Here is a 14,615-nt window from a genome sequence, read left to right as displayed (position 1 = left end):
AAAGGGATAAACAATCTGGCAGCTGGGCCTGAAGGACAGTTCAATTTTTAAAAGGTATATTGTAGCAACATCTCATTATACATCAAGTAAAAGGCTTAAAGTTATTAATATGCTATGATTGAGAATGTTTCTTCATTTCTCACCATTTAGGACCTTATGTGCATATTTTGAATTTATATAGCAATTTACTCAAAGAAGAGCTCACTTTTAGAACTAGAATTTTTACCTCTTAGAGGCAATTTAATAGAGGACAAAGCTCTCTGCCCATATAAATGGATTCAACTTGTCTTAAGTCAGTGATGCCAAAATAGAATTTAGATATAGATCTTAAAATCCTTTAGAAGTGCCAAATAATTGAAGTTACAATATCAGTTGCTGACAGCTAGAAATGTGTGTCTATCATATGACAGAAACAAGTCAAATTTTCACTACACAGAATTACATGACAATACTGATTGGCAAGTACGTGCTATATGTTGGGAGCTCATATATTTTGATTGCCTTACCTGTGTCAGATGTTTTAACATACTGAGAAACATGTAAGATGATTGCTTCCTACAGTGCTGCAGCCTAGTGTATTGCTTCCTCCTGCTACAATTATTTTTATTTTTGTAAATTATCAACATTTTTTTCCTGCAGAATCAGACATCCAGAATAGTGACAAAACGAGATTTAAAAGACTTAACAGACAATTACTGAAAATGCACAATCTGTTTGATCCTACCATATATAAACTAGGAATCTCCATAGCAGATAACGTAGGGTTCCTAAACACACTGGTAGGCTTAAGGATCACATTTACAGAGCAGTTAGACTCTTAAGCACTCGGAGGCCTAGCAGGATTCACAAATTGAATTAGGGTACCTAATTCCCACTTAAAGTTGGTGAATATTGTGCACTCACCAATAGATATTTACAGTCTTTCATAAGTCTGAGTAAGAACCTTTCTGACTGACTTGGTACTTTTGCACCTTTGGATGACAGCCTGCAGTTCCTACAGCTTCCTAGGGGAATTACAGTTATTCAGCAACAGTGAAGTCTCTACCTGTGGGTTTGTAGAATGCAGATGAAGATTCAGATTTCAGTATGTTAACATGTCACCTTCCCCTGTTAAGAAAACTCACTGCAGAGGCAATTCTGCCTGAATAGGCTGAAGTACCAAGCTCTTGGTTACCACTAATTTTTGAAGACTATTACCAAAAGCTTCTAAAACTTAAAATGAAACACCCTTATATGATTCCTTTTTTTTTTCTTTTTTAAAAAAGGAACTCACAGCTTTATATCAGGATTCATGAAACATGAAAAGAATACTATATATTCTGTTATAACTCACCATGGAGACTGGAGTTCAAAAACCAAACTCCTGGTTAGCAAATTAGGTCAAAAATAGGAATTGCCTCAACCAGCCTAAGCCACTCAAAGGTCGTGCATTTAGTCTAACCATAATCGTATGCTCTTTTTATAGTCAAAGTATACATACTGAGTAAGATAAACTTGAGATACCTAAAATGCTTAAAAAGATGTATATCTCTGTGTGTGTGTATGATGTGTAGTATGTGTGTGTGTGTGTCATATAGGTCTGCTTACTACAGGAGGACTTACATGGTGGCTGTGTTAGACTAGGTGCTTCACTTTAAGATAGATGAAGTGAGAGGAGCCTTATCCAAAATTAGCTAATTTCARCCCTAATAAAGAATTCTACAAACAATTTCACAATGGTGCTACCAAAACACCATTAAACAAGTTTATAGGCTGCAGTACAAATTTGATCTATCTTCCCTTGTGAAGAAAACTGTAGAGAATTTCCTAGAGAATTTTGTAATACTTCTACATAGCACTTTTCCATACTAACTTAAGTCCATGGAAAAAAGCTCTAAAAATATACGAGTTCTATAGCATTTTTCAAACACAGCAACTTCACTTGGGTTCTACCAAATTCATCCCTACTGAAGTCTCTTGGCCTTCCCATAAGACAGTATGTCCTAAGCTTTTTTCTTCAGGGGCCTATTTCCTTGCAAGCTTTTCTAYTCTTATGCTCCTCTTCTATGTTAATGTAGCAACACAACTTCTAGTTCTGCAGATTTCTTTCCAAGCATCTTTCAGAGGCCATAGGCTAATACACTATGTAACACAGCAAACATTACCATATCCAATTTCCTTCTGCWTGAAAGATTATGAAGTCTTAAGAACTTCTGAAAAAACAATAAAACACATTTTTTCCTGCCCTCTAACAGTCCAACACACTAGAACTCATGCTGGGATGGAACAGTAACACTACTGGGTTGGATATCAATTAACTAAAAATGGAAGCTTTGAAGAACATCTACCWACCCTATGAATATCTCTAATCACCTTTTAGCTCTAAAATTGSCACAGCAATTAGCAAGATACATGGAAACTACAGCTGAAGTGATGGCTACTACTTCTTACATAATATGATAAAAAGGGCAGAATATGTCTTATGCAGGCACACAGGTATAACATGAAGTCTGAATAATGGTTTTCTTTCTTTTCAAAGTCAGGATTCAGTGCAGTACGTGTTTTTGAAGCTACTATTAGTAATTGGTCAAAGCACAGCGATTCATCATGAAGAGCAGAAAGATAAACATTCTTCTGCTGTTTCTCAACTATGCCAGGCAAAATAATTCCATTTTGTTCCATTTTCTGTTTCAGCTCCTGTCAGGAGCTGTCAGGGTTTATGTGAATCTTCTTTACGTACTCTGAACCAGTGAAAACCTTGTTTAAGCACAGCTCTATGAGCTACTGGGCATAGTAGCCTATGATTCAGAGGACACCATTTAAAATAATCGACCACAACTAGTCATCCAGTCTATTTCAGTAGGTCAGGGCATCACTAACAGCATGATTAAGATACACAACAGCTTTGMTTTTTCATAAATTTTCATATTTCTACCACATAACACCTGACTCTTCTCCCACTGAAGAGCAGCAGAAAAATGTCTGAAGTTAATAAGTGTTTCTTCCCARTTTCTTGGGTTTTCTCCAGTATGTTACTACTGGGTCATTCATACAAAAAGATCTCTTATCATTACCACACTTGTGCTCCTTACTCTACTTGGAAAAGAAAACATTTAGTGGAAAAATATCACATACTAGAATAATTTTTAAAAACAAATACACTTTTTTCCCTATTTGACATCTCACCATTTCTTCCTATATAGTGGTTAGCATTCTTTGAAAGATAARAATCAGAATGTTTCTTCTGGAAATTAATAGCTCCAATCTACTCTCATTTGGTTATCATCCTTTTGGCTGGTATAGTTACTATCAGTGATTAATGAGGTAAGATGCACTGCAACTGCTTATCAACTCACAGGCACAATAATCAAAATGCATTCAGTGTAAGAGGGCATCGGCGCAGAGCACCTTCTCTAATACCTCCGTTACAGAGGTCTTTGCAAGATTCCATTCATGAAAGAACATTATTGTAAGTCCCTACCTTCACCTGATGATCCTGAAAGGTCTATGATGACATATACTCTCCCTTCTGGCTCCAAGTCAATCTGCAATCAAGAAGAGAATTAAAATATAACTTAGAATGGCTCCCAAAGCAAGCTATTGCACGTGCAGGAAACAGTTTCCAAAACCCTTGAAGCCGAAGTGTTGGCAGGACACATGGGCAGTTCTRCAGTTTGCTAAAAACAGTCTCCATCTTTTGCAAATAACAAATATGCTCTAACAGAAGAGGTGTTGAGAACCCTGCACCTTTACTRAAGTAAAACGCAAATGCAAGTCCTTAGCACTTTGAAAACTTGAACCCAGTGAACTTTACAAATCAAATATTTTAAACTATCTTGTTTTGAATGAATGAATACATTTGTACTATTTCCAARTAACAAAAGAAAAGTTAAATAGTGGTAGTATTGAATAGCTTTGACTGTACTGAGCCCAGCTATACAAATATGAAAAACAGTACTCTATCCTACTCAGATGCTAAAGAGACACAGATCAGTTCTGGTTGTAGAACAGAGGAGGGGAAAAAAATAGCAGTGCACACAACTTGTTTAGCTAGTTAATACATGCTTTCAATACTTTGGCCCCTGGGAAAACAAAATGCATGCTTTACTCTCTTGCTCCAAAGTGCAAAATGTTTTATTGCTGCACCATTCTGGAAGACTTCAAGGAGCCTTTGCTCTCAGGGYCATCAGTTCCAGTAGGTGCAAGGTGCTCAGTATCAAGCTACCCTACTTGAAGATCTCACGGGCTTTAGGAATACGATCCTGTACATTTAGATACCAGAATGAAGAGTTCATTACAAATCCTTAAGCACCCGCCACACTACCACAGTAGTTCATCGTCAACTCTAAATACTGCTGGATGTGAGCGTCTTGATGATCCCCAAAGTGTTACAGAGTTTTTGCAGTGACTCATCTCCAGATGATTTAACTGTATTTAAAACACTGTGCAGTCATTAGTTCTTAATTTCAGATTTCAGTTGTCACACAATWTCAGAAATTGTGAGTGAAGTCAGTGAAGTGTGCATCGATCCTGTATTTTCCTTCTATTTTGGTAATTAAATCCAGCGGGGTAGTATCACACGGCCTGCTGTCYGGGCACTGTGTGGGCTGGGGGCTCCCAGTGGCAGCAGGACAGGTCCCTGCCACCAGGGCCCATCCCACCACCCCAAAGGAGCAGGGCACCGGGGGCAGCCCCAAGTGTCAGGCACCACCGTGGGGATGGGGCCAGGTGCCCATGGGCCCCAGGGGGCCATGGCCAGTCATGGGCAGGGCTGTGGTGGGGCCACAGCCAGCAGCACCACTGCAGGGACGTATGGTCCTGGSGTTGGGGGAGCCCAGGGGCTGTGAGCTCCACAGGGACTGTGACTAGACACAGGCTATCTGAAATCCCACTTTATATTCCTTCACCCCCTGCTCCATGCTAGTCTCTGGCGCTTGGGAAGATGAACCTTGTTTCATTACTGTCAGCTATCTGGGCTAATATGAGTGAAACAAATCATGCCTGAAGTCACAAATGGCAGTAGGATATGATGTTAGGATAGAATAAAAGGATATCAGGGTATCAATAATTCACACTAATAACTCGGGAGACCAATCTACTGAGCTTTGCAGATTCGCAAGTAAATGAACATTTTAACAGAGCTAGGATAATGCATCATAAAATGTCCTTTGATCACTTTGACAAGTACAACTTGAATTTAATTATTAATGATGATAATTCAGATGCTTCATAACAAGAGAACTTACTGCATCACACAGGGGAGGAGGTCACACATCTCTTAATGATACACATGTAGGAATTACTGATTAAATTACAGATTAAATGGTATGTCAAAATCGTTTTGTCAAAAACTGATTGCAGCTTTCTTTGCAAAAGGGCTTCTCTTTCCCAGATACTTCATTCTGCTTAGAGTAGCAGCAAAAGTTCTGAATCCAGTAGCAGTACAAAGCATTTGGCATTAACTGAGGATGAAAGCTGTCCCCTTGGCGGGTAACTCAGATTTGAATTCAGTGCTCTGACCCGCTCCGCTCCCGCCARCCCGTTCGGCGAGCAGGGAAGAACAGAGGCTGCCTGCAGCTGGCTGCAAAGCGGTGGGGAAAAGGAACGAGGTGGAAAAACGGCCCAGGGAATGCCAGGCTCTGCCTGTCTGCYGCTCTCACTCCACGGGGCTTTCTTTTCTTGTAGTGGCCCTTCCATTTCCWCTTTTTTCTTTCCACTTAAAAGGGCCTTTAGTACAGGGGACCCTCTGCCATCTCCCTYTTTCAGGCCACAGCACTCGAACGCTTTGGCTGCGGCGAGCAACACCTGGCTCCTCCCTCCGCGAACCAGCTTCGGATGCACACGCTCCTCTGCYTTTCCAGAACGAGCTGCTAGAGGAGTTCAAAGCTCCGATGTCATCACCCCAACGGATCAAGAAAATGATCTCAGCAACTCTATTTTAAATAAATGAGGGAGGAAATGGGTGTTAGCAAGGCCAAGGGTTGCTCAGAGGAGGGGATAATGAAAGCATGGTTGAGTGTTTTTCCATTAATAAAGTGTTGAATATTGAGTAAGGGCATTTTTAACAATGTCTGAAATAGCAGCTGCGAGATTTTTTTTTTTTGAATAAAGCTACTGATGTCGAAATATTGCTTCTTTCCCTTTGCAGAGTTTTTAAATGCAAAATATTCAATCAGAAGCACAGGTGCACAAATAGACTTTGATGTCTAAGCTGAGGGCTGCTTTTGAACAACTGCTATAGTACTCAACAGACGGCTGTATTTAAGAAAGGCATGCCTAATGCTCTATTTGTATCAGCATTATATACTACTTGGTTGAGCCATCAGTAAAGTCTTTTATCCAGTTTTAAAAACCTAAGCACACACACACACACCCCCAACACCACACCAACATCACCCTTGCAGAAAAATCAGGCAATGATTCTCCTGTGGAGCTGGGAGAGTTGGTGAACACCACTACAAAGCATCCCTTCTGCTCATTTATTTTTAAATACAAATACCATTGGAGGCAGCCCAGGACAAAGACTGGAGCACTGAATTCAAATTTCCATTATCCATCAAGTGGACAATTTTCATATACAATTTATTCCAAATGTTGTCTACTGATTTTGATTGAGAATTTTCGCTGATATTCTAAGCAGAGTGTTTGTGGAAAGAAGTCCCCTTCACAAAAGGGATTTTCTAGCCACAAAATGCTCCAACACCAATGTGAATGCAAGTAGCATGTTCTTATTTTTAAATTTTTAAAGTGCCCCACTTCATTTCCATAAGCACCTATGCTGACAGTCTCATCTGTCATATGAATTAGTACTTTTGCCAAAAGCTGGCAGTTCAGTTGACTCAGCTTACATATGAAAGACACTCAAAGAGCAGACAAACCCGCAAAACTGATAGGAAGCCTTCTTTTGATTTCCAGTCTTTCATGTATGGAAGAAAGAAAGAAAGAAAACTCTGGATACAACTCTGATTTTGCATAGAACATTTCTAATTCAATGCCTAGAAGCATAATTCTATAAATACCTCAAAAATAGTCAGACTACTAGAATGAAAGCCACATACTTTTTTTTTTTTTTTTTTTTTTTTAATCTACACATTAAACTATACCTTGAAGGCAGCAGAAACTATGAAATGATTTTGGTCATTTTACAAATAATTAATAAAAGATGCATGCAGCACTCTAAGTTTTCTATATATATATATTTACATTTAGCTCACTGCTATACAACAGTTTTTAAGTCATTACTTCAATGTTTTAGACATAGCTTCTAAAAGAATTTTTCACCAAATGCGCAGAAAGATATTACAAGAGAAATACCGTTAGACATATGTAACCAGAAACAGAACGACTGGCCAAATTCAGCTGAATATAACAGACAACCTTGAACGCAACAGAAATTGTCTGATCACAGCAGTGCTGATTTTGACCCTTCCCTTTGACTAAAAATATTTCTCTGAATGGAGCCCAGCTTTTATACATGCAGAGAGATGCTATGAGAAGAAATCTAAGAAGAAATGTTGAAAAGGACAGCAGGGAACAAGGCAAGATGAGAATAAGGGATGGGAGAGAGGAGCTGACACAAGATGAGCTTTGCTGTAACCGCATTGCAAAATTTATGACTTGTCCATACAGACCACATTCGACATGCAAAAAAGATGTAACAATCAGAGTGAAATATTTGATCACCACTAAAATATTTTATCCTGGTCACTGGCCCATGCTATTGTCATGACATCTGCTAAAATAGAAAGTTTCAGTAAGGGCAAGTAATTAATTGAAATTCACTTTAAACAACTTTTACATTGCTAAAACAATCTTTATGGGGCAGTACAGTGTGATTAGTACAATGATTGCTGGAAAACAGCAGATTTTGAAAAACTGCTTTGAAAAACGAGGCACGAGTAAAGCATATTAGTCCGTTTCAGGGAACAAAAGGCAACCATCCATAAAACCAGACATACTTTTCAGAGGAAAAAACCCATGCTGAAACCATGGCCAAGTTTCAGCATATTGAAGGCATTTATATAGTTTCACAGTCATTAATGGATTTTATTTTCAACACCCTTCTGAGACAGTTCCCCATCTGTAAAATGAGAGACTCCCAAAGGCACCAGCTAGACTAAGTGGCTTGCCAGAGAGGCACACTAAAAAGTCTGCAGTTTAACCAAGAACCGAACCGTGGTCTCTCAAGGCKCAGACTGCCCACTAGGCCATTTGTCCCGGTCCTCAGTTACGATTCACTTTGTCAGCCCATGCACATCTTGTCTTCCTCCAGTATCAGTCAGAAACATCTAGGAACTGTTYTTTAAAACCAGCAAACAAACAACCTGCTAATACGTATCTAGGAGAATTTCCTTTTTCCTTCCATTCAGCTAGGAAAAAAGGGATGCTTAAATATTTCTTTTCAACATTTCCAAAGCTTGCTATTCCTCATGAAGTTGTAGAGTCAATGCAAAGTTTAATGAAAATATGCAGAAAACTGACAATACTTCAGCTTTTCCTCAATGTTTGATTTTTGTAACCTTTTATCTCCTAAATTTTCTTCTGAAAATTTGAATCCTAAGCTCAACTAGACATTCACCATTTTCCTCTTCTTCAGTGGAAGCTATAATTCCGATCCTCAAAATAGGAAACTTGGGCAGGACCCTCTGAGACTGAGATTATGCTAAAGGTAACCCCAAACCATCTCTAAACTTATGAAGATTAGAATATGCCGTGCAGCTACTTGGGCAGCTTCATATTTGAATATGAAGAGGAAGATTTTAGGATCTTGACCAACATAAAGCATGAATAATTCCATTAACATGAGGGCATGTTCGTTTTTCTTCTAGCTGATTGTAAGACTGGCACAGAATAGCAGGCCCCATGGAGCAAGCTGAGACCTAGTGTAAACAAGTGAAATACCATTATGTTTTATGACTCAGTATCCCATCACCATAGGTTTTAATTTGATCACGAGAGCAGAGACTATGCGAGTCACTACGTTCAACACAACTACGCCATCTAAAATTAGGTGCATTTTGTTTATTTAAATGATAACTAGTCTCTTAAAAGAGAGATCTATGGATTGGCATTAACATAGAACTCCGATCTGGAAAAAACAACAACCATAAAAATGCGTTTTGCACAACTGAATTTGCTAACAGTACAAATGTGAATAAATTTTACTCTGGTGTTCTGTAGCTAGGCGTTATGCAAAATACAACATCAAAAACATCTTCAGTCATAAAAGCTTTACAGGATTTTTGCAATACTGAAAACCTAAATGGACTGTAGSAGCAACGGAAACAAAGAATTTTGTCATAAAACCTGCTTATGCCTCTTGTTGTGATGTTCTAGGATTATCTGACATTTGGATAGCTTAAAACATAAACCTCCAAGTGCATGATTTGTCACTGCAGATTGTTCTTTCAGTCACGTAGGACTTCAGAAGCCAACATGTTTCAACCCTTATGGAGCATAGCGTAGCATGGAAAGTTTTTCTTGGAGACTAAAACTTCCCTGAAAGGAGAGAAGGAACTGCAAGTTTCAAAACCTGATATTTGCAAAGGCTAGGAGGTAAAACTGCTTGTTCTGAGGGGCATTTAATTCTCCAGTTTTGATCATATATTATTTCTACAACTTTACAAGAATGTCACAACACTTAACCTAATAGAAAATGACTTTAGACAGAATCTTTTTCTTGTRTTCTTTAAGCACAAGATTTTTCTATTGTAACTTAAATAGCTAATAGAGTACCTATTTTAACTTCTTAATAGAAAATAAAACACTAATGGTGGCACTTTTCAATATATCCAAAGCTACTGCAGACTCCACTTTAACTGCTTTTGTATGCTTCYAAGTCATTTAAATGTCTTTGAAAAACACCTCCATCAACCGTTATTAGAACAGGAGCAAACACCCACTAGAAATAACAGGCCAGAGCTAAGACTAAGCTCACGAACTTCCCCCAGCATTCGCACCTGAATCAGTTTTTACAATACACTCTGCAAGGTTCGCAAAATAGCTTGAAAATTTTATTAAATAACATGATGAGAAAATGAACTGAATTCACAGGTTACATGACTAGTTACGTGAAGTAGATTTGACTTTAAAAGAAACTGCCCAACTTTGGCAATAACGCTGAGGGAACTTTCCTAGTCTCTCTGTTGCCCTCTACTCCTTTTTCCACAGCCACTCGCTCTTCTGGCCGAAGAAATCAGGTTCCTTTCAGAGCCAGTGCACTGCCACAAAGCTGCCTTTCATTACAAATGTTACATATTTCACTATTATGATTACAGAGAAACTTAACACAGCTTGCTGCATTGTAATTGACCACAATGATATACATAAAAGTTAAGAYATTTTGGCCACAGGGCTTTCTATCATTTATTTACTCCTACTCAAAAGTCAACAAAAAGACATCAAACATCTTGCATGAYCTACAGAAAAGATCAAACATTTTCCAGCAGCAGACACATGCACAGACATAATACACAACAGAAGCAGCCAGGGAAAACAAGATTCAGCTAAAATAACCACAGTGTTCAGCAATCAATTATAAACGAAGAATCCTTCCATTACTTACTAAAGCATACACTGACATTCARTTGCAATGTCTCAAATCATATGTGACACAATTTCCATGCAATGGTAGAAGCTAAGGAGCTCCCATAACCTCCTGTACCTAAAGCCTCACAGTCTCTGTAACTGGGTATTTACTGTACCAAAGAGCTATTTTAATGATATACTCCTGTCATTCCCCCAACTTCCCCCCCCCCCATCTTTCCAACATGAAAGGCTTGTATTTACTTCATTACTTCATTTGCTCAGGCCAAATATCTCTAAAGAGTATCAAAAATCCCTGGAAACACTGTGTATCAGGGGAAAGATGGCTAATTCCTGGTGGGATAACAACTACTTGAAAAGAAGTAGTAGGGGATTCTAGCTGATGGGTACAGAGAAGAGACATTCAGGAAGGTGGGAGGCACAGTTAGAGACATTTTACAGCACACAGAACAGCAGCATAATAATTTAAATAGAACAAGACAGCAGAGCTGTACAAACTGTTGCAGAAGCATCAGGCAGCATGACCCCAGAGGCATGCTTGTGCAAAAAAAAAAGTTTCTGACTCCCCGATCTGAAGATGGAAAGGATTGTCTTCACTCTCTTGAAAGGTGGTGGTGAAAAAACATGCACAGGACTAGGTATCACGGCCTAATGCTCCTTAGAGATTGCTGTTTCATCTTTCCTTCATATTGAGAATATAGCATTAAAAAGCTGGATCTGTTTAACAAGTTACATGCCCAAACCTGGTTAGGGTTTCTAAATACCTACACGCACTATCATCTAGACACAATGATAACAGAATTCTTGAAAGAGGGAAATAAATCAAGGAGAGAAAAATTTCTTCATGACCAGAGAAGTCAAGAAGCCTAAGAGACCAGCACTCCCAGGCTAACCATTCAGGGCACTCTGCAACCGAACAGGTTAACTGGGAATCACACCAGGATTCGTATTTCAGGCACATGTGTGTGCTGTGTTGGTTTGTTTCATTGAGTACAGTTATTCTGCTAATGTAAACGTCTTACGTTAGTATAGCTTATTCCCCTACCTTCATAAGACTAAGACATAGCAATATAGTACAGTGGAAAGGTACTGTAACAGCATCCACACTAGAAATAGTGGTTGTATTATCTTAGTAATAGTAGTACAGGTAACACACAAAGAAGCTGCACAAGCCCAAAGATAACCTGARGTGCAAAGAGCAAGAGCTGGGTTTGAGTGAAGGACACTCAAGTAGACTTTGAGTAAAAGGAGAGTAAAACTATCTACAGAACAAAAGTCTGAGAAAAGAAGATGTTTCACTTGAAACATCTGTTACATTTATTTAAAGAAAGAAAAGAATCTCTTCAGAGTGCAATCACTTGCCCAAGCAGATGGCTRTTTTTTTCCAGAATACAGAAATTGTATCATGTGGTAAAATCTGACCTGTAATATCATCGCAAGGCTTTTCAGTATCTGTTTTTCAATGCATTGCAACTAGTGCATTGAACTATTCCCCAAACTACAGGGGAATACTTAGCTCTCACGAAATATTTTTTTTTWAAAAAAATCTCTTGTTGACTTACAAAGACTTTTTTCTAAATACTGTGCTACAGAACTGCAACCAGAAAGGAGCAGGTCACACTTGGGAATAAAATGTTGAACTCCTACAAYAGACTCAGGGCTACAAGCTAGATGATTACTATGGGTAACAACTTACAAATCCTGTTAAGAAATTATTTTATCACAATAGAATTTCAGAGTACCACTTCCTTATATACATTTGCTGGCATATTTGTTCAGTCTTAGGAATCATAAACATTATAATTTAACAACACATATTTGATATCTCTCCTAAATTGGAGCAGTATTTCCTCTGGGTAAACAAATCTACAACATTTTGGATAGGTATCATGAAGTAGGCRTCCCCACGACACTAAGGGCATGGATAAACAGAACACTATGACTGACTGGTACCTTTCCTGGTCATATACAATAATTTTGGTGCGCTACATACTTTTTTTTTTTCCTGTACTGTAAATTTGGTGTGTACTGTTAATTTAGTGTGTGAAGTTTTGTAGATTAAATTAATTGATTTCTTAAAGYAACACCTCCTGTTTTCTGCAAAGCATATATTTTCTTCCCTTGTTGGATAAAACCACTTTTTTTCCTCATGCACTCACCTCCTTCCCAGTGTATTTTGCAAAACTTGGWCAGTATATATAGTAGGAAGTACCCACACAGCATTACTGTAGCAAGAATAAAGGAAATAACTGTGCTGAATTTTAGAGCTTGAAATTCAGGGAGATTAACAGCTGGAAGATCTAAGACTAAGATGGCACAAATTCAAATCCCTCCTAAATGAGGCAGAATAATCTTCCAAGGCAGGCTATCAAATAAGTGCTGTGATGTTCAGATGAGCTAAACCACYCTTTATTTTCTTACCTGTTAATCCGATTCTAAGCTCTCATTTTTAACAATGAAAAATTCTAGAACTGGTTTATTAACCAATTGTATCTTAAACAAAAGCTAGGAATACCAATGACACCCAGGTTCCAGTATAGCTATTAACCTCTCTGCTCAAATGTAGACTATTAGAAAATAAACTTTAAATGAAATCTCAGTGCACCCTGGGCAGACACTTCAGCATTAGTTTCAGATCTTGCAAGAATTTAACATTTTCAGTGTTTCAAACACTACTCTCTAATACCTTTCAGGAACTTTGAGGAGATGTCCCAGTTGACTCGCAACCATTAATAAGCCAATTAGAAGAAAGCAGCAGGGAAGTAAACCAACTTTGGCTCAACTCTAGATCAAAGTAAGTTGCAACTGAAGCTGTAACTGGCTTTACTCCAGTTAGAGATAAAGAAAAAAAAAAGAAACAATAAAAACCATTAAAACAGCAGCTACAGTTTATGAGTTAGAATTCAGTTCAGCTCCTTCAGGGAAGAAAAGAGAGAGGCCTTTCTTATCTGAAAGGTAACCCTATTAGGTGTTCTCTCCATGGGCATTCAGGATAGAAATGAACCCTCCATTAGGAAGGAAATAGCTTGTTTCAATATGCTGCAAATGAGAAACTTCTATGAAACTCACTGGAACTTTCAGGTAACTTGATGTTTGACACCARTGACAGTTGTGTGCCAGAGTTCATCAGCAGATGGAAAAAAAGTTCTGATTTGTAAATTCTTACAGTTCTATTTTGACAAGTTATACATCAATGAGAAATCTTTTCTGGCTAATAAAGTGGCTGAAACTACAGAACATGCAGTTAAGATAGGCCTGGAGATCTGCCCAGAAGCATCTTTAATCTCAGTRGCTGGCTGTAAATTACTAAGCACTTTCCACCAAATTTCCAGAAAATGAACAATGTCTTATTTTAGTAAACCTCTCTAGAAACTATTGAGACTTGCCTGAAAATTCTCAAGCATCCAAAAATCAACCTCTTCCTGTGGAAAACTGGTCTTTTTTAATTCAAAAAGTTCCTTTTTAAATTTGCAGTTACTGGGAGCACATTCTTTATGAGATTTTGGCTGATAATCAACCTGTCCAAGCACTGCTGAACATTGCAGAGGCTTTTACACTTACAATGCAGTGATTGACTTCAGCTTTCCTTTTACGTCTTTCAAGTCTTGCCTTCCTGCCTAAGGCCAAGGAAGAATTTCAGAGGGCTGAACACACTGAACGRCCAGGCAGCTATGGGGTAGTGTAGCCACTGCTCTACAAACTACCAGGTAAAAAAAAACAAAAAATACTCCTTCAGAAGGGCGGAACTTAAAGCTGATGAAATAACATTACAGAAAGAGCGAAACAGCTTTGCTTAAACAACAACAAAAAACCCCTCACCACCATCACCACGAACAGAAGACTTTGGGCAAAGAGACAATTATGGGAATACACAGAGCACAAAATCCTACATATGGCTTAGAAGAAATGACGTGAAGCTATCCACAAGCAGAGCGAGAGGAAATAAATTAATATTTCAAAAGCAAAGCAATGTCAAATTACTTTGAAAATGGTAGTTTTCTGGAACAGAGCCATGCTTCTTTTATTCTCATTCTTAAATATTAGAATGCTTCCAGTAACTAATCCAGTCGTCCTGCTGTCTTTTAAGATTT

The 14,615-nt window shown here is 38.3% G+C and overlaps 1 protein-coding gene across 1 annotated transcript in view; it reads right to left on the bottom strand.

Moving 5' to 3' along the window:
* The window catches only part of PRKCE (protein kinase C epsilon), a 295,541-nt gene that overhangs the window by 187,315 nt on the left and 93,611 nt on the right, over positions 1-14,615 (bottom strand). The window contains exon 2 of the mRNA XM_085315873.1: positions 3,461-3,524. Coding sequence (XP_085171999.1) covers positions 3,461-3,524 — 64 coding nt within the window. The remainder of the gene's footprint in view (positions 1-3,460; positions 3,525-14,615) is intronic.

This window comes from Rhea americana, unplaced genomic scaffold (genome assembly GCF_003343005.1).
Source record: "Rhea americana isolate MKP2758 unplaced genomic scaffold, rheAme1 scaffold_44, whole genome shotgun sequence".
In the NCBI taxonomy this organism is placed as follows: domain Eukaryota; kingdom Metazoa; phylum Chordata; class Aves; order Rheiformes; family Rheidae; genus Rhea; species Rhea americana.
This window is presented reverse-complemented; position numbering and strand designations above follow the sequence as displayed.